The sequence below is a fragment of the Lissotriton vulgaris genome, chromosome 6 (genome assembly GCF_964263255.1).
Source record: "Lissotriton vulgaris chromosome 6, aLisVul1.2, whole genome shotgun sequence".
Classification (NCBI taxonomy): Eukaryota; Metazoa; Chordata; class Amphibia; order Caudata; family Salamandridae; genus Lissotriton; species Lissotriton vulgaris.
The window spans coordinates 502,892,992-502,914,732 of record NC_141694.1 but is presented as its reverse complement, the minus strand read 5'-3'; the positions used below and the strand labels follow the sequence as shown (position 1 = coordinate 502,914,732).

General features: G+C 40.8%; 1 protein-coding gene across 1 annotated transcript in view; it reads left to right on the top strand.

The window, feature by feature from the left end:
- The window catches only part of LOC147707494 (CD109 antigen-like), a 502,391-nt gene that overhangs the window by 129,373 nt on the left and 351,277 nt on the right, over positions 1 to 21,741 (top strand). Inside the window, exon 5 of the mRNA XM_086926510.1 lies at positions 13,727 to 13,852. Within this exon, the coding sequence (XP_086782636.1) occupies positions 13,727 to 13,852 (126 nt within the window). The remainder of the gene's footprint in view (positions 1 to 13,726; positions 13,853 to 21,741) is intronic.

Genomic DNA, 21,741 nt, shown 5'->3' with positions numbered 1-21,741 from the left:
TGGGTCTATTAGAATTTACCTCACTGAAGCTTTTATATAATATAAACGATGGTAGGTATTTCAAATATATTCAAATTCGGGACTTCCTAGTTCGGAAAATGAAAATTGATGAAGTCTGGCACTCAGAATCTTTAAAATGTTTGTACTCAGATCGTACTAAGTCACTTATAAGTAAGAGTTATGGTTATCTAATCCTAGGTAAGATCGAGGACTGTGGAAAAATGGCAGGTAAATGGTCAAATAGATTGGGAATCAACATTAGCTCTAATCAGATCTCCGCTTCACTTTGTCAAATTAATAAGGTAGTCCAATCTTCAAACTTAAGGCTACAACTATATAGAACCATCTGACAACTATACTTTACTCCCCAAAGAATCTCTAGCTGGTCATTAGGCAATCAATCTAATGAGCGCACTTGGGCATAGATGTAGGTAATAGCAAATTACCGAATGGTAAATACCGAATTTTATCGATTCGGTATTTACTATTCGGTAATTGCTATGTAGGTAAAAAAATCTGTAATTACCGAATCAGTATTTGCCATTGATTCCTATGGGCCTTGACGCCCATAGGATTTAATAGCAAATACCGATTCGGTAACTACCGAATCAGTAAATTTACCGATTTTACAAGGGGGACAGGGTTTCCTTTTGACACCCTGTTGCACCACTGTTACTGGCATGTGTGCCATGTGACACACATACATGCCCTTAGGGCATGTCTGTGTGCCACATGGCACAGGTGTACATGCACAGATGTGCATGTACACTGGAATTCGTTATTTACCATGTAATAGTATTACATGGTAAATAACGAATCGGTAAAGGCCTGTGGCACTGTTTCCAGTGCCACCTACATCGTAAATTTACCGATTCAGTATTTTACAGAATCGGTAAATTTACTGAATCGGTAAATATACCGATTCTGTATGTTTTAAGGCCCCTACATCTCCATTAGCAAATACCGGTCGGTAACGGCCGAAATCGTCTGTTACCGACCGGTATTTGCTGACCTACATCTGGCCCCAAGTGTCATAAATTGAATTTGGAAGCGGCTGGCATAGAGCACATGCTTTTTTCTTGTTCTGCACTTGCCCTGTTCTGGAAAGGCATAACTGATGTTTTAAGGATGAAACAAATTGTATCCCCGCAGCTTTCCGCTCATTTGATTCTACTTGATATACAGGATACTAATAGCATACATAAAGATTTGATACAACTAGCCTGTGCAAGGCTAGTTGTAGCTAGGTCTTGGATCTCTATCGAGCCTCCACATGTTACGGAGTGGTGGGCTCTGGTCAAGGAAATTCACACAAAGGAATCGCGTTAGCTAATTTAAGAGGATGTAGGTCATTGATAAGAAGGGAAAAGATTTGGGGAACATTCATTTGATTTATGGAATTGTTGAGACCAGCTCAACACTCATTGTTTTTCAAATGCTCTGTCTTCCTTTTATTATTTAATTATGTACTGTACTCCTCTGTTATAGTTATGACGGGGCAAATTATATTTATTTTTGGTATGCATTAGTAATGTTTGTGCTTAAACTTTCTCTTGCAATAACAATAAAATACTTTTATTTAAAAATATGAAATTGTAATTTTTTTATTTTATATTTTTTTAATTTAAATATATTTATATATATGATATCTATGGAAAGAAATTCAAGTTACTGGTAAGTTCAGTTAAATTTAATTTATAGGAATGGTAGTGAGCTGAAAGATGAGGTCTCTCCAGATAACAGGTGAGTGAATCGGAATTCATAGTTTGGCTGATTTTTTAGGAATTTTTTTAAGTTCCAAAACTCCACACTAAAAAGTATTTCCAAGTAAAACCATTCAATGTTAGCCTATTGAAGGAAATTCAAGTTACTGTAAGTATGGTTAGAATTACTTTTCAGGATCAGTAGTGGGCTGAAAGATACAGCACTGAGGTCTCTCCTGATAACAGGTGAGTAAACCGGAATTCATAGTTCGGCTGATTTTAGAAGAATTTTTTAAAGTTCCAAAACTCCACAGTTAGAAAAATTTCCAAGTGAAACCAGTCAATGTTAGCCTATGGAAGGAAATTCAAGTTACTGTAAGTATGGTTAGAATTACTTTTCAGTATCAGTAGTGGGCTGAACGATGCAGCACTGAGGTCTCTCCTGATAGCAGGTGAGTAAATCGGAATTCATAGTTTGGCTGATTTTAGAGGAATATTTCGCTCAATAGTGAAGGAAGGGGGCGGGTCCTGAGGTGACATGTGTGCAAACAAGCCCTGTGGCGCATTTTAGTTTGGAGAATTAATTCCTCTTCAATCCTGGGGTCCCCTGTGAGCCAACTAGCTCACCAGGTACCTCCATCATGCGCCAGGGAGCTGTGTTGCAGAGAGGTGTTCAAAGGGCACGTCCCCTTTTTACAACACTCTGCAACGCAGCTCTGTGGCGCTTACTGGAGGTACCTGTTGGACTAGTTGGCCCCTAGGGGACCTCTGGATTAAAGAGGAATTAATTTCCCAACTTAAAACATGCCACAGGGCATGTTTGCACACATATCACCTCAAGCCCCACCCCCTACCTTAACCACTGTGCAAACACACCCCGTAGCTCGTTCTAAATTGGGGGATTAAGTCCCCTTGCATACTGGGGGTCCATGGGGGCCAACTAGCCAACCAGGAACCTCCAGTTTGCACCAGGGGGCTCTGTTGTAGAGAGGTGTAAAAAGGGGCGTGGCCTCATTACACCTCTCTGCAACGCAGCCCCCTGGCACATTTGCAGAGGGGGAACTAATTTCCTTTGCATACTGGTGGTCCCTAGGGGCCAACTAGCCCAGTAGGAACCTCCAGTATGCGTTGGGGGACTGCATTGCAGAGAGGTGTAATGAGGACATGCCGTTTTTAACACTAATCTGTAACGCAGCCCCCTGGTGTGTTTGCACAGGGGGAACTCATTCCCCTTGCATACTGGAGGTCCCTGGGGGCCAACTAGCCCACCAGGAATCTCCAGTATGCGTTCGGGAAAGTACAGAGTACAGTACAGAGTAAGGTACAGAGTACTGTACTTCGTACACCGCAATTTTTAAAATAAAATAAAAAACATTTTGAGGCCTTGGGTGTCCTTGTGGGACCCCCTGAGCAGGCCTAGGGGGTCAGGGTGTTTCTACCCTGCCCCCTTTGCATGTTTTGCATGTTTGTTTCACTGTTTTATTGTGCCTGTGTTCTACCGAGGCACAAGATGGCTGCCAACACTTCCTGGGTTGGAGTGTTGACAGCCAAGTAGCATGAAGCTCGAGCTCGGGAAGGTACAGAGTACAGTACAGAATACGTTACTTCATCGATAGATATAACTATGATTTTTCGTTTGATTTTCTCAGGAACTACTGAACGGATTTACACCATTTAAAACAAAAAGGTAATCTGCGAACCGTTTGGGCTGTAGCCCTGGCTAAAGGTCCCTATGGAAAATTGCATGGGGAAAACACGTTTTGGGACCCCCTTTTTTCTCAGCCCCCGCTTCACGAATCACCCCCAAACTTTCAGGGAAGGAGCGGAGCAGACCAGGCCATTTTCCTGGAGAATTTTGTGTGTATTGGTCGACCAGCGCCAAAGTTATTCCAAATAGAATTTTGCAGATTTCTTATGGAAACTAGGTCCTAACTACAACTACCTACTGGCGAACGCCAGTAGGTAATACATATATATATATATATATATATATATATATATATATATATATATATATATATATATATATATATATATATATATATACACACACACAAAGCAAACGTAAAAATAAAGTGAATACATTTATAAATAAAGACAGTACCATATAATTCTCTGTAATCTTTCTTTAAAGAAACTTAAATACTAATAACTAAGAATAAAAAATGTACATAGTGTACATTTTATAATAAAACAAGAAAAAATAACAATATACAGCTTAATAGCTCATTAAAATATATTTAAAAGATATTAACATCAATATTAAAATGTTAGGAAATTAATGAAATTACAATAGGAAGCTGTCGGAAAACAAAATCCTGAAAAATATAAAACAACAACCGTAAATATGAAAACATTAGCAAAAAATTATTTTTCGAAATAAAAAATAAAATTGATCTATCTCCAACCAAAAGGAAAAATATTTTAAATACATTTCCTAAAGTAATACACAATAATTACAAATATAAAACAAACTCCAATAAATCAAAAGTTAAATAAAAAGACAAAATAAAACAAAATTACGTTCCCCCCCCAAAAAGAATTACATTTTGCAAAATAAAATTTAGCACTCTTCTTCGACCTACAAAACAGTAGGGAAACTATTGCACGGTGGAAAAGTATTATTCCCAGTCCAACCTCATCTGCAGATTGGAAAGTGTTGTTGTTTGAAGACGTCAGATTTACTATTTCCACTCCCATCCATCTAACCAAGAGTCGGAAAGCATTGGCATTTGGGTGTAGGGGTGTAGAATAACTATTCACACTTCAACCTAAACAACAGTAGGGAAAGCGATGAAAAAAGTATATAATAATTATTGTAAAGTATATTTAAAAAATCCCAACATTAAAGATCAATTCAAAACAAATTTTAAAAAAATTCATAAAAGTAACATTTTTATTTGAAAACTCTTTTATAACAGCCAAAAACAACGAGTAATTTAAACAGTATTTCCCAAGTGAAAACACTAAAGAGTATAATAAAACACTTCTCATATTACAATACAAACAACCCACAAAAAATGTGGAATGAGGTAAACAACATGAAATCAATAAAAACAAAAACAAAGAAAAGTAAATCTTTTAAAAAATACACCTTAAAAAAGGAACTAAATGAAAGTGGCCAAATAAATAATTTACATATTTATTAACCAGGTTATCCAATGAAAAACTGATAACAATTAAAAGGAAAGCAGTTAATTTAAAATATTACATCACTAATAATATAGATAACTGTTGTAAATAAATAGTCCAAGGTGTAAGCCGAGTGGTAGTTCCAGAGTAGTTCCTTTATTAGTTTCAGTAGTAGTTGTAGAAGATGAAGGTAGGATGGTAATTAAGATAGAAGTAAAGATGTAGAGTATGTACAGCAGCCCCACCAGGAGCAGTCTCCCTCTGCTCAGCCTCTCATCCTCCAACTGACGCTCTCCACTAGTCCACACACCAACATTCCATGACATCATACATTAGTCTCCTGTCATGCAGGCTGAACAGAGAGAGCATTGATGTGAAGAAAGAAGAGGGGAATTAACCATTACAACATATCCTCTCTCTTCACAACAAAAGGAAATAGAAGAATAAGAAGTAAAGAAACAGAAGGAATACAAAGTGATTGCAATAATGGAATGCAATAAAGCGATTAATTAAAATGGAACACAGTGCAATAATGCAAAACCATGAAATACAATGTAATAATAATGAAAATACAAGCAATGAATGCACAACGAAATATAAGCAACTTAGAAATGCAATGTAATAATAATGAAAATGCAAGCAATGAATGCACAACGAAATATAAGCAACCTAATGGCACGCACACCATCCCCATTTCTCTCAAAGGAAGGCAAAACAAAACCTGTGCCACGAAATCCCACACTGAATCCCACACTGAAAGAGGCAATACGAAAGAAGAAGAGAAACACGCGCACAATATAAGTGAACCTGACGTCTTAGGCACGCCTATGTGTAAAAGATCCAATCATCGGCAACAAAAGGAAAGATGGATAAACAAGAGCCGTTGAGTAAACAGCGAACCAGCGCTGAAACTGGACTGGACCATAACCAGAATGTAAGAGAATGCATGCGTGACAAGTAGTACTCAACAAAGAAGACACCAATGAAAGAATACACCTCACATAAATAACAAGTAATGGGATATAATCGGACTACCGGGATACACTCAGCCGTAAAATTAAAGCATCAAGCAATAAGATATCAAGCAATGAGATACACTCACCGAAACATACAAGTAATGAGATACACTCACCAAACTGCAATATTAACCTTGTCACGTAAAAGTAAATTACAAGGACCTGTATAAATAAGCACTAACTCGTAAATAATATCATTCAAGTAATGAGAAACACTCACCCAAACATTCAAGCAATGAGGAACACTCACCAAAATGCAATTTTAACTTTGTAAAGTAAATGTAGACGTTTCATAATACTCAGCATATAAGGAAGAACATTGAAAAATCATTAGAATGAAATAACATTTTTAAAAAGAATAAGAAACAGTACTCAGCTTGGCATGAGCGATTCCAAAACAAGCCAGAAGATGGCGCACAGTGTATATTAAAAGGAATAAAGGCAAAATAATGAAAGTTTATTCGAAAAATCCAAAATCTTATCTGTGCCAAACAGCAAATCAGGAAACAGAAAGGAGTGTAAAAATAACCAGTTGGCAAAACGAAGAAGTAACTCCTTGTAATTTAAAAGCATTTTCACACAGATCCACGGAGAGGGAACAGTTCACAGGAAGACACGAACTGCAACGTAATTCTGAAGGAGTCTGTCTGTAATTCTGAAGGAGTCTGTCTGTGGTACATTTTCCACACGTGAACTTGGCTTAAACTTGAATATTATAACAGTAACTTACTGCGGGCAAGAAACAGAAGTTTGGTGACAAGAAGGGCGCAGCTGATGTCATGCTCGATCTTCATGAGAAGGGCGCAGCTGATGTCATGCTCGATCTTCATTCATTTCATTTCAGCATATCCCAAACACGAAAGGCTCAAAAAGGCTTTTGAGAGGCTGAGCATTAACTCCATGTATGCTCGCTCGTTGAGTGCGCACAGCCTCTTTCACAAAAATCGTGATGCGCAACAGAAAGGGAGCCTTCCGTCACATTAGAAGGAGCTGACAGCGTTGCCATGGTAGCGGTAGCCTGCACGCACATCACGTTGCTCCGGATGGCTCACGGCGGCACCAAGGAAACAAACAGCCATGACGATGTGACATTCACTAGAGAACCCAATAGCAAGGTTCCATTGCGTCACCAGTACACAGAGGCAGTGGAGGAGACAGGAGCTCCTGACCAACGGAAAAGCTGGCAAGGAGAAGGCAGTTGGCAAGCAGACTTGAACAGGTAAAAAGCGCTATTCCAGGAAATAAAAGTATAACTGCCAAGTCACAAAATAAACACATATCCAAATGAAATTGGCTCCTTTCAGAAAATGAAAATTTCACTTGACACGAGTCATTTGTAAGGTAAAACAGGAAACGTATTTGTATCAGCATAGACAAGCAGGTACCCTCACTGCCACAGGAGTAATCTTAACATGTTACAGGAACAGTTTGAAAATGCTTCTATTAAAGCGCTATTTAGCCTTTCTCTTCTTTAAAAATGGAAAGTAACATGTAATCCCAGAGCAATTAGAAGCAGATAGAATCTGGCAGGGTTGTTTAAGGCTGGCCGGTGTGAAAGGCCACTGGTGGGGCTGAAGCTGCCAGTTCCAATAGAAAGTAGTTAAATATTCATGTATAAGCTTAAAGTTTGTAATACGTACGTTGCAGATCCTTTAGTAGATTCTTTAGTTGATGTTTCAATGTTCCTTGTAGAAGATATAAGTAGGTTCAAGAGTCCAAACGTCGCCAAAATGTTGGCTGCTGTACATACTCTACATCTTTACTTCTATCTTAATTACCATCCCACCCTCGTCGCCAAAATGTTGTAAATAAATAGTCCAAGGTGTAAGCCGAGTGGTAGTTCCAGAGTAGTTCCTTTATTAGTTTCAGTAGTAGTTGTAGAAGATGAAGGTAGGATGGTAATTAAGATAGAAGTAAAGATGTAGAGTATGTACAGCAGCCCCACCAGGAGCAGTCTCCCTCTGCTCAGCCTCTCATCCTCCAACTGACACTCTCCACTAGTCCACACACCAACATTCCAAAAAATCATACATTAGTCTCCTGTCATGCAGGCTGAACAGAGAGAGCATTGATGTGAAGAAAGAAGAGGGGAATTAACCATTACAACATAAACCCATACCAAAGCAAATGTTTTTATCATTTAATGTGAAGATGACAGAATGTTCATATTTTTAAATATAACTATCCAATTCAATTTTACAAATTGTAAAAAAATATAAAGAAACAAATTCAAATATATATTTAATTGACTTCCTACCGTACTCCCCAACAATCCCAAAAACCTACCTGCAATTAAAAAATAAAAGAAACGTAAAAATTATTATTGAAAAGTATTAACAAAACAATATAACAATTATTTAAAAAATTACAAACAACTAAAATTAACACATTAATAAACTCCGAAACGTAAAATTATAAAAAGTACGACATATTATACAATGAATTCTATATATGGGTAAAGTACTACCTGCCCTACATTATAAGGAAATTGCAAGTCACCAGGCAGTTCCATGACCATATAGAGAAACAAAGTCAAAGGCTGAGTTTATTTATAAGGTTAGGGAACTCCTAGGTGACTTGCAATATACTTGTAATGTACTGCAGGGGGTACTTTATTACCTATAAAACATGGTTACACCATCACCTTTCCCAAAAACAACATTTTTCTTTGGTGCCTAGTTTTTACATGAAAGAGAGAGCAGAATGTTGCAAACATGGAGAATAATATATAATTATAGAACCCCTATTTCAAAATTGTAAAAAAAAAGCTGATAGGTAATTGTTAAAAAAGATATTAAAATCAGTTTAATACAAGTCATTTGAAAAATTGCAATGTAGAAACATACAGAAGGATTCTAAATTTCCTAGAACTACCTTAGGATAGTAACAATAAACATGTTGTAGTAATTCTCCCATTTCGTATTATCATAGTGCTGCTTAAAAAACAGCAGAAGAATGAAAAGCTTAGCTTGTTTTTTCACGTTTTAAACACCTGCTTTAATTATGCTCCATCACTGACCTGCCAATTTATAAAGCAATTAGAGGCAGGCTTTTAATACAGAGATTGACGAATGCCTACATGCAACTACATTTATAAATGGAAAAGAATTCACAAGGACATTAGAGCCACAAAGTTTGAATGCTCAAGCTTAGCCGCCATGGGTTGTCATGCTTCAAAAATATTATGAACATTATCAACAAAAATATTAGCCAAACCAACTGATCCCCACCAAAAGATGGACAACAAAGTTCCATTGCATAAAATGTGATTTTGAGAATCTTGAACGGATTATGAGCTTCCTCTCTGAGCATTTGGGATCAAACTAAGAACAGAAAGCTAAATATTCTCAAAGGTACTTGTCTTGTCCAACATTCAAGATATCATTTGTTCAAAAGAAGCTGTTACCAAGAACACTTTTATCAAGATCATTTGTGTTGGAGGTTTTCTTTTGCTTCTAGCACCATGAGAGTATCATTCTTGCAACAGCCAGTGGCTTTTCAAACATCCACTTTGTGTGACATTTAATACAAGGAATGTTTAAAGGGTCAGGGAAAAAGGTCAATTCTGCTGTAGGCTTCAGGATTGTTGTTAGACATGTTCATAATGTTGATTACCTTCTGCCAGAATAGGTTGATAGAAGAACAAGAGCGTACCAAATGGATTTTATCCCCCTTTGAGTAGCCACATCTCCAGCAGGCCGTTTCCAGGGTAGGGTAGGCCTGGTGTAATCTTTGCGGGAACCAATGCCTGTCATGCAAAAGCTTAAAAAAGCAACACTTGAGTCTAGCCTCATTTAGGGCTTTGTCAGGTGTGTTTCAAGCAGCTCATCACAGACTGCCTCAGAGTAGGTCGTCCCCATCTTCCAAGCCCATTACTTGCTAGTTGAGCCTAAGGGGAGGGAGTGGATCTCCTCCAGCAAAGTTTTGCCTGGACAGGTTACAACACCTGTGTATGAGCTTCAGATGTGAAGGTAGTCATGGACTTTAGAATGTGGGAGGGGTCATGGGAATAAATGGTGAGCTTTGGTTAGACAGTGCTTAAGGACTTTAGTGAAATTCTTCTTGCAAGGACATGAATGGTTTGATTTCCATATCATGCAGCAATTGATCCATTGTTAGAATGCCACAGTCAGACAATGCCTCCCAGCAAATTGTGCATCCTGTTTATTGGAATGGCTTTATTATTCCAAATAGGGGCATGTTAATGTAGGTAGGCATGTACGTGCACTTCATTATGCGTTGCTTACTACACTTACACCATAGCTTCAGCTGGAAGATTCATCTGTCCATCAGCTGATGCCATGGCTCCAAACAATAACCCAGGGTCAACTAGTCCTCCAGTCAGTTTCTTCTCAATAAGTATTCATCCGGCCTTAGATCGGTGTGAACAGGTAAGCTAAGTATGATAATTAGTGCACACTGTAGTACAAGGACATATCCGGTGGTTGCATGCCTCCGGAGGTTTTGTCTGCATGCATCTTTGGTAACTTGATGTGAGGCTTTTGGCAACCCCAAACGTAAACTTTGATCAAAATTGAAATAATTCAAAGATTCCAAAGCACTCATAAAAGAAGTCCAACAAATCAAGCCCGCAAGGTAGGGTGTGTAGAAAATTTAACCCGTAGGGTATTTATTCACTTAAATATTCTGGATATTCAATGATCCTTGTGAATATGTCATTTAAACAACAGCCGACGTGTTTCATCACGAGCAGTGTCATTTTCAAGGCACTCAATGTGGTGTATGTGGTAAAGTCTATGTTAAAAATCTTGAAATCATTAGTTCATCCAGTATATTAGGGAATAGTACACATAAGGGTGTAAGTATGTTTGTAATATAGATTCAAACGATATCCAGTGTCAAAATGTTCACTCCATTAAGTAAGCTGAGAGACTGCTCACTTGATAATTGCGGGTGCGTAGTTCAGGAGCCCATAAGGAGCGCCCACTCATATGCTATGATCTGTATCATGGTTAGTATGGCACCCGATATATGAGCATATATCGGGCCATGTATGTAACATAGTATTTACTACATACACCACATCACATGCCTCCTGATAAGACACGTGTTGCCTGGTGTTTTTTGGCATAGTTGCAGGGATCATTGAATTTGCTGCACATTTATGTGAATAAATCCCCTTGGGATTGGACTTTCTATACACCTTACTTTGTGGACTTGATTTAATGGACTTTTGTGAGTGCTTTCAGCATCTTTGTATAACTTCAGATTGTACAGTGGACCCATTGGGTTTATTGTGGTTTGTACCAGCGGTGACGGCGGTGGGGCCGGGTTGGCCGAGTATTTCGAGAGATGCCACGATGGAAAATTAAATAAATAATTACTTTTCCCTTGTGGTCGTCTCCCGAAATCACCCCCACCAGGCCCTACCGCCACACAGCTCTTACGTGCAGCGGCCGCTGCTGGTTTGTGCCCATGGAAAGTAGGATATATGATACCAAGTGAGCACCAACTGACCCTTCTGTGCTTTCAGTACTATCCCTACGAATTGTATGTATACAGGAGGTACGATTCACATACCACTACTACCTACCTTACCCCAAAAGTAGTCTGTAATCAGTTTGTTCAATTTGAGGGACATTTGCCTGGGTACACCTATTGTGATCATCCCGAATAAATCACTGAAGTGGGATGCAGTTACCATTTTCATAGTTTGAATTCTTCCCCATAGAGATAGTTTCAGGTGGCACCATCTCACAAAATCTACCACTGTTGCGCTAATAAGAAAGTTCCATGTTTTCTTTGGCAGCAGTAAACAGTTCATGCCCAGCCAGTATCCCCAAGTACTTAATAGTAGTGGTTGATCAGTGGCATTTTGAACATCGCAGTGACTCTGAGTGAGTATATCTATTGAGTGGTACCCCACTAAATCCCAATTTATTTTATACAAAGAGATGCATCCTGCCAGAATCCTTTTTAGTGGGCCACAGGGCAAGCAGTTATTACTGGGCCCACCCATGGTGTCTGGCCTTTTACTTCTGCTGTCCCATGGCCTGACCTGCTATGGATCCTGCTCAAATGAGCCAAGCACGCCTTCTGCGCCTAACTCTCAGTTAGGTAATGTCGGACTAGCAGTCAAGGTTCCTTGGGGGAAGCACACATACAGATTAGTGAACACGACTCATAACTCAACATGCAAGCAGCCAGAACAATAAGTCAATGTCAGGTCAAATAATTGTTTTTATACAAAAATAAGTATTTTAATTCTAATACCACATAGACAAAGGTATTCGATATTCAAAAGCAATAATACAATCCCTCTTGAAGTTAGAGTTCTTGTAGTTGTTAGACCACTCCCTATCCCACTATCTTTAATACAAAGGATTCAAAGGTATCCTCCATTCACTGTTGGCCACATCCAGGAAATGTAAACTATTAGGCTCTACTCAAGAGTTCTTCCCCCTCACTACTTTCTGAAGTTCAGTGACAAAAGTCTATAGGGTCACAGTACGGATTGCAGTTGTCCCCCTGAGCCCCTAAAGCCCAGCACATGGCTTACCCACTCCAATGGTATGGAACTTCTCAGTCTGGTTCTGGTTCAGTAAAGTTGGGCTGCGTGCAGTCACAAGTGGCAGCAGCCGGCAGGCGCAGGCTTTCACCTTCGAGCCGTGCTACCGGCTTTTTCTAGCGATCTAAGTCATTCACGTTCCAGTGATCGCACCGTAAGTCACTCCATTCTTCGCAGGGGGAGTTTCAAAGGGACTCTGGCAATGTCCTTTGATACTCAGGCTTCCTTCAGTGCAGTTTGCAGTTTTAAAAGGGTAGGAAGTCTGTAGGACTCACTCTGGTGATAGAGGCTAAAGAGATCATGTTCATTACTACTGACCACAACGCGGTATGCTGCCACCAATGCAATTGAGCTGCTTAACTCTTAGTGAAGTCTGTGGCCTTCCACCACTATGAGGGCTCCCCTCCCAGTCCAACAACCAGCAATCCATGAGACAGGCCTATGTCATGGCACACATGCATAATCCATGTTCACCTGTGACAAACAAATCAGCATAAGGGATCCAGACAACAGTGCAGTTGGGCACTCAGGGCAAGGGTATACATCTCTTACCATGCAGAGGACTTTCCCATCCCAACATATCCAAACTTATTGATCAAGGATAGAAGGCCCGAAACAGATGTTTCCTTGTTACGAGCAGTATAGTATATTGCCGGCAGTAAGTAGTACCCAGTGAATGTTCTTATCACAAAATATCAAAACAGTAGTCTTGTGGGGGAAAACATGCAATGCCCACTTTCTCTTTCCAAAGGTTTCCCAGGAACAAAAAAAACTTCTAAGCACTTTTATTTATTACTGTAAATCTAACCTGGAAATTACGTGGCGCTAAGTGCATAAAATATTCTGCTTCTCGAAATCACATTCTCACCTTTGAAGGTTAACACTTCTGTTAGCACACTTGAAAAATGTGTCCTTTTTGGAAAATTGCAGCATGTAACGCCACAGAAAAGGCTCAGTTCAGGATTTCCCATCAGGAAGGTGTCTCCATACACTTGTGCGTTGTGCTTCTGATGGGGTGGCAAAACAGGTCTGTGTGTACAAGTCTCTGCCATGAGGAGTAATCGACACCAAAACTGCTTTAGAGGTTATCAGATTATCTGATTATTGGAGGTTGTATATAAAATGAATTATGTTGTAAAAGAAGTGACCAGCCTCTCTTAAATGTGGTTGCAGTTTGTGATTCCAGTGCCTCCTTGCATTGACTTCCACCATTAAGTGGTCAAATACAACACATTTTTACCATAATTGGGAGACTGTGCTGAGAAAATCCTATTTCACCCTCTTCACTTTACAATCAGTAACTGCTCATAAAATGCTGACTGTATCTATCTGTTCTTTTTATGCAGGATCCTTCAAATAATCTGATCCAGCAATGGTTGGATCTCCAGACTAATCTGGGTGTTGCTTCTCAAGAACTTCTCCTATCTGACATGCCTCCTTTTGGCATTTGGACTGTAGCCGTGGGTGCCGAAGTACGTATGATATAAGTTGTTTGGGTGAAGCCTGATATTGTTTGAACCTCTACTGACATTTGTTTCAGGTTGCCCCTTCTACCTTAATTTAATTAATACGGCCAGTGATGCATGCAAAACGACTACGGCCCGATTCTCAAAGCCAGTTGTTCATCCATGTTAAACTGTGGTGCGCAATGGTCATGCTTTACCAGTGTAACTTCACATTTTGTAGTCACAAAATAATATTTATGCATAAAATTACACCACTGTGGCATAACTTTACATGCCACACTCAGCTTACTGGGGCCCGTGAATCTTCATTAAAAATGCTATATTGTCTAGTCTTGTTATTCATACAGTAGTTTTATAGCATGTTTAGACCATTTGAATTGCACTAATTTGGCGAATTGCCCATGTATATGGTATTGTAGTGCTTTTGGAGTCAGTCACCATTTATGGCTTTGCTTACCTTTTTTAGTAACGATTTGCATTGGTCAATGAACTGAGCAAGAACTGATTAGATTAGATTAATCCTGTGGTGGAAGTCGGCAAGGGCGCGTCGTGCCCATTCTATTTGTAAATTAAGAAAACATAGTTCCCTACTTGTTGTCAAAAAATAACCAACAGTTAATTCCGAAAGCTGAAATGCTTCAGCTGCAGTGTGTGGCAGGAAGTCTCCTTTGCTGTGAAACAGAGGGAGGGGCAGACAACTAAACAAGCCTTCTTGCCAGGGTGCCTGCTTGCCTAACAGAAATGTAAATGTGCTCAACTAGTCAATCTGCAAATGTAAAAACTGCTCAGGAGCCAGTATTGGCTTTAATTGATGGAATTGTTTAAAGTTTCCTGATGACATAAATTAATATTATTTCAGTAGCATTGCAAAGAAGTTACTAACTGAGCTGTGAAGTGTGTGCTTTTAAAGAACAGTTATAAAGGAAATTACACCATGTAAGTCTGGGTATTTCTAAATTCTACATTTTGAAAGCACTTTTTTATATTAAACCTTTTTTGAGCATTTTGTCTCACCCTATCATATACAGCTTGTAATGATGCAAGCTTAAAATGTGACTCAAATATTCACAGCGCTCTCTGTCACCTAAAGAGACATCTTAGCACTAAGCGTGCACAATACACTTTTCTCCACTGCTCCAACCAGGATTTAATTCTGTCGCTCTCTCGTTACAAAAATCATACAACAGGAGTAGACCCGTTAACCCAAATGAGACCGGGTAATAGTGATAACAATAGTACAATGTCTCAACTGGAATATCTTTCAAACAGGCAATTCAAAAGTAAATAAATCACATAGCACCAGGAAAAGGGACACAGGAGACCGAAAGATAATACAGGTTGTTATTTGCATGTAGAAAGCACAAGAACAAATAAATTGTAGTAACCAAAAACAACCAAGAGTGTACAGGCAAGCTGAGAGTGAATAAACGGCGCAGTGACACAAGTGATTATATAACACCGTGAGGCAGCGCAAGGTAGACCAATAGTATGTGAGGGTCAAAATACAGTATTTACAATTATGTACAAATTCTATTTATTATTTGTAAATTGGACCAAACAGAGGCCGCAATTGATGTTGCAGGGTGGACGGTGTTTCAACCTCTATGACTTGAGTCATCATCAGGACAATGGTTACATAGATGGGGTCCTGTGCTCTTTCAGGTAAATAGGCAGATTCCAGGTCTGGAATCCTAGGACACGTCTTCAATGATATTTGAGGCCAAGAAACTAATCGGGAGGAAAGCTTGTGTCTACAAACATCAAAGGTAGTTAGAGAGTAAATCTCTGAGAAGCTCGATTTACGACCGGAGTTGGTCCGTGACTGGGAAGAGGGGGGCGGCTACTTCCAAAATGCCAGCGGAACGTGAGTGTGCCAAAAGATTTTAGGCTTCCACTCTTAGGTAAATTGAATTCCTTCAGTGCCTCTGTGCAACAAACAGCAAGAGCCGGTAACGACCACAATAGCGGGTCCGACGAATAAAGCGTCGGGCCCGGATTGTGAGATCCAAAGCCAAAAAAACGTGGCAGTCGCTAGTTGCAAGGCCCTCAGGGTCGGGCCAGCATAAAGGACTGAGTGTAAAGGTGTGGTACCCATCAGCCACCGCTCGACCACATAGGCAGGGTCAGACCTATTGCTGTACCTCCAATCATTTAAGATGAGAAGGTGCAATGCCGCATAGTATGCCTGAATATCAGGGGTTTCCTACCCACGCAATAGGTTGCCTGAAAACATGTCCTCATTGCGACCCAAGCCGAGCCGCACCCCTAAAGGAAATGCCGAAGGGTACCATTTAGTTGCGTAAACCAACTAGGTAATATCAAATATGGTTGGTTTTGGAGTTGATATAATAAACGGGGTAGGTAGACCATCTTGAAAATGGCAGACCTACCAAATAGGGATATCGGTAGATGCGACCAGGTGCAAGTCTGCTCCTATATTTGCATCCACAGTGGAGCTAGGTTTCTTTCCCATGACAAGGGCAGTGAAGGGGCCAGAAAGACCCCGAGGTACTTAAAGCCAGCCTGCACCACCGTAACCACTTCGGACCATCAGCCCATAGGGCCTACATTACCCATAGGCCATAAGTAGTATTTACGGGGGTTCATATATAGCCCAGATGTTTTGCCAAAGATCTGCATGATCCTGAGCAGTCTGGGTCCTGAACAGTCCGGTCGCGTAAGAAAAAATAACACATCATCAGCATATAAAGATAAGCGATCTGACATTTCCCCTGCCACTCAAACCCCCAGAACTGGCATTCATCCGCACGGTGTCTGCCACACAGAAGCCATGATATCCATATATAACAGTTCGATATACCTCCGGACCTGGGGACCGAAATTAAGACGACGAAGTAACGCAAATAGATACGTCAAGCTCAAAGAGTCAAAGGCCGTGCCTATGTCTGCCAACAACAGATATTATGTCATGTGGCGCAGCCTGGCATGAAGCCCGCCTGGTCCAAGTGGGGCAGATCAGATATGTGTGGAACTATGCAAATAGCTTTGATCTTGGCAAAGAGTTTGCCTCAACACTGCGGAGAGATATTGGATGATAAAATGAGTGAAGTTCAGGGGGTCGGCCCGGGTTTGGAAATATTACTATCTCAGCATGTTGCCAATCCGCTGGAATAGACCAGTCGTCAAGTGCAGCCTGAAGTGCAGTGAGATAGGGAACAGTGAGTAGGGATTGATATTTTGTATACAATTTGCATGGAAAACCATTTGGGCCAGGAGCCTTGCTTGAGTGCATCCCAGACAGTGCCTCGTGGACTTCCTCAGCTGTTATTGGTGCATCAATGGCATCCCTTGTCAGGTCCGTGAGGGGTCATGGGGCAAATAATCAATGAATTGCTGGACTAATTGTGGCAAGATAGTCTCGGGAGGGGCATTCAGCTCTGCATAATAATTTGCAAAACTTGTGGCTATCTGACGAGGGTCTGTGAGAACACTCCCATCGGGATTGCACAGGCAAAGAATGGAGATGGGACAGAGTGCCCTTTGACACAAGCGGTGCGGCAAGGCGCTCTACTTGTTGCTCCACTGGTATATTCTGCTTCGTGTAGCCAGCCAGGCCGCCCAAGCCTCATCCATCAGTTCCCTGGCGTAGACACGCTGGGTATAAAGTAGTTGTCTACGCGAATCGTGCCCGTTCGCCTCTCGGCCCGCGTGCTCCACATCCATTATCTGGGCCTCCTGGAGCATCAGCCTTTCCCGACATACTTTGAGGTGTGCCGTGCAGTAAAAGACATTTACCCTTCGCAGTGTAGGCTTCACCGCCTCCCACACAACCACAGGCGATCCAACATTGAGCGAGAAATATTCTGAAAGTGTGTTGTGCATATGTGACCTATATTCATTTTCATATCTTTAATACATCTGCCCAACTATTGCAAAACACTTCCTCAAACACAAACCCAGTCCTTCTGACTTTGCCAATGCATGTTTTCCTAAGCAACAATGAAAAATGTGGAAACTAACAAACTAAAGTGTATATTAGAGCATGGTTGACTGGCAGGGTTTTAGCGAAGGTGCTAAATCCTCGGAAATTGATATGGGTTTCAATCCAAGGCTTTCGGGTGCAATGTAAGGCATTCTCTGTGCTGTAGTTTTCATTTGAATTTTTTTTTAATTATTGGTCTAGCACATCAGATAGCACATCTGAAAGAAGTGATTTCTAGGTGAGAAGGCATGACTGGGAATGGTGTTATTGATGACATGGAGTGGGGCGGGTACAATCGTAAACAGTGATGACATTTTGCTAATTTTCTTTTCCTTTAGCTGATGTAAAACTTCTCTCTATGAACAAAGCAACACATGCTGCAATATGAAGGCATGGCTTTGGCAAGGCCCGTAGGGTAAAAAAACAAACAAAAAAAAACATAAGGAAAGGGGACAGGAAACATTTATTTTATAGACAACAAAAATAATTAATTTGGAAAGCAAAGAATGGAGTGGACGACCATATGTGTTGGTATTTCACCAGCCACTTCATGAAACTTTAATTAAAAACTTTTCAATTTTTGCCAATTTTAATATCCAGAGTTTTGGAAAAATTAATCATGACAAAACTTGCAATAAAAGTAGCAGGAGAATTCTCTACGAAAAAATATTTTCCCAACAAAGGCTGACGCAATTTTTTAAACTTCGATGTTAAGCAAAGTGAGGTGGGAGTAGAGGTAAACATCACTCTTCCTTTGTGGGTTAAAGGGAAAAGGGAAAAAGCCAATATCCAAATCCATCTAAGATTGGAATGTGAAAGAAAGAAGAGAGCAGAGGGTGGTGTAGGAGGAACCGGGAGACTGAGGACAAGATTGCACCCTATTGGTATTAGTAATGCACTTTCACACCCCTGGTGACTAAAAATCTCGAGGTGAGCAAGGTTGATTTAAAGGGAGCAGATAGAGGCATTGGAATACGGACAAATCTTTCAGGATTAACGGGAGGCAGTCGTTAATTACGAAAATTAAGCAGGAAGGGAAGTAATTAATTGGTGGCTGCGTGCTTTTCTTATTGCAAGCTTAATTAAGTGTGCAATCATTAAAGTGAAGAGAAGACGCACAATCAAAATCGAACTGTTGATGTGTCTTTCATTAATCCCCAGCAGCTTGTGAGAACAGGTGGGGGTTGAAGCTAGGGATTTTTATTAGAGGGAGGTAAAGTAATGGTGCACCATGTAACAGAAGCATAAATGGCGTCAGCTGTTGACACTACAGCGTCAGTGCAGGGGCTATAGTACAGCTATTCCCCATGTGGCGGGGTAACTAGTTTATGCAGCAAGAAAAGACAAATTATTAACCCTGGGCGAAGCACTATGCTACGCTCGCGGAGTTTGCGAAGTTTGCGCAACTTCGCACTACGCGGGCTGCACGTAGCACAGTGCGAACACGCGTAGTGCAGCGTAGCATAGTGCAGCGGTCATTTTTTGCTTGTTCGCGGTCCTAAACGCCATGTTCGCGACCGCGAGCAGTTCAAAATTGTAGTTTTAACCTGCCTGTGATTGCATATTTTATCACCTGTTTTGTGTTTTAAACTTGTGGGTTTTCCTGCCCATGATTGCTTCCATTTAACGTGTCGAATTGTGGGATTTGCAGTCCTAACTCTGTAGTTTGTCTCTCTCATTCCTGGTGACGATTCAGTTTTCCCTCCAAATTTCTCCTTTGCTCTGTGCTAAGACCTGTATGTCAAAACAGTGCACCCCCAGCCACCATTTTGTGTTTACAAGCCAATGAAACCAGCCCCCCTCCCCCACCCCCCAGCAACAGGGATATTCTTCATCAGGGGGTGCATCTCTGAGCTGTTTAAACTGTGTTTAAACTTCGTTTTATGGCCAGAAGAGGGAGTAAAGTTTTATTCGAACAGTATTGTTAGATTTCAAGTTAGTGAGGCCTTTACCTGCAGAAGTCCAAAGTGTGGATTGAGCCTGTCTGTTTCCTAGGAGATTCTGAAAAGGAAAAGCAGCTCCCCAGCCACCCCCTCACCCCCAGGCCATCAGACCCAGGACTGGGGATTGGCTATTCAACTACCAGGCAATTCTGAGCCGTCCCCTCACACTTGCACAGGCCCCTTAAGGCCTTTCTGGGTGCACCCCAAATCATTCTCCTCCATCTTGTGAGTTGCAGCCTACCTGTGCCCCAGATTGCAGTGAGCAGAGTCCAGGAAGGGGTAAGGAGGCAGACTAGTGCTGTCTCTTCCCCAAAACAAAAGTTTAAAAAAAAAAGATTTTCCCTTTCTGTGTTTATGTCTTTGCCTGTGGTTGTTACAGTTTAAAATTGTAATCTTAACCTGCCTGTTATTGCATATTTTATCACCTGTTTTGTGTTTTAAACATGTAGTTTTTCCTGCCCATGATTGCTTCCATCTAACGTGTTGAATTTTGGGATTTGTAGTCCAAACTCTGTAGTTTTCTCTCTCATTCTTAGTGAGGATTAAGTTTTCCCTCCAAATTTCTCCTTTGCTCTGTGATAAGACCGGTATGTTAAAGGAGTGCACCCCCAGGCCACCATTTTGTGTTCACAAGCCAGTGAAACCAGCCCCCCCGCCCCCACAGCAACAGGGATATTCTACATCAGGGGGTGCTTTTGTGAGCTGTTTAAACTGTGTTTACTAGGGACTGTGCACTACCTTTTTTGGCCAGAAGAGGGAGTAAAGTTTTATTCAAACAGTATTGTTAGATTTCAAGTTAGGGAGGCCTTTACCTGCAGAAGTCCAAAGTGTGGATTGAGCATGTCTGTCTCCTAGGAGATTCTGAATTGGAAAAGCAGCTTCCAACTCCCTGGCCAGCAAACCTTGTCTGAAGTCGCTGGGACATTATATTGTCTGATAGTGGCTGGTACATCTATACACTGTTTGGTGGTTGTATCTGATGTTTCTATTGGATTAGGGTTAGTGTCCTCATTTGTTGGGCATTTGAGTGTTCTGATTGATTTATGGGTCTGTGATTCAATCAATGAAGGGTTGTGACTAGGGCTAGGATTAAGGTTTCTATTGGAAGTAGGGACTAGGGTTTCCTGTGTTAATGTTTGTTGGGACTAGCGTTGGACTAGGGCTAGGGTTAGATCTTTAATTGGAAGTAGCGATTAGGGCTTCTGGTGTGATTGGTTGCTGGACTAGTTGTGGGACTAAGAGTAGGGTTAGGCTTTCTATAGGAAGTAGGGACTAGGGCTTCCTGTGCCATTGGTTGCTTGGACTTGGGTTGGGACTACTGGTAGGGCTAGGGCCTCTATTGGACGAAGAGTTCCGGGTTTTTTAACTGATTGGGTGCTTGGACTAGGGCTAAAATTGGCTATAAGGTCCTGTTCTCCTATTGGTTCTAGATTTTTAGGGCTAGTGTTGTGATTGGATAGTGTTAGGGCTAGGGTTCCCATTGGCTGACAGGGTCATCTGATTACTAGGGCTATAAAATGCCAGGGTTAGGGCATCTCAGCATGGGCGTTGAGGCTAAGGGCGGAGAGGACAAGGGGAAGTTGCCTGTTTGAGCCTGTTTGAGACTGACCAGGGCCAGAAATGCTGCCCAATATACATACATCCTTTATGCATCTATATACTTTCAAAGTACTTATGAATCTATATATTTATCACTTTCTTCTAACTTAGCATTTACAATGCACTTCCCTATTTCTCCGCCTATACTTCGCTCAATATATCCTCTACATCCACTCTCTCATTTATCCCAAACCCCATACCACTACTATGATCCCCAAAATAACCCTTTCTAGACTCTCTCCTACTCTCCCCTCCTTGCATCATCTGACACCTCTTTTACTATACTGATCTTCCAAAACAAACCTTTCTAAACTCTTCCCTCTTTTCTACCACTCCCCAACCCTTCTCATCTATACTACTATTATAAATGAAGAACTTTGAACCTTTGCGGCGGGTAAACTCGGGAACCA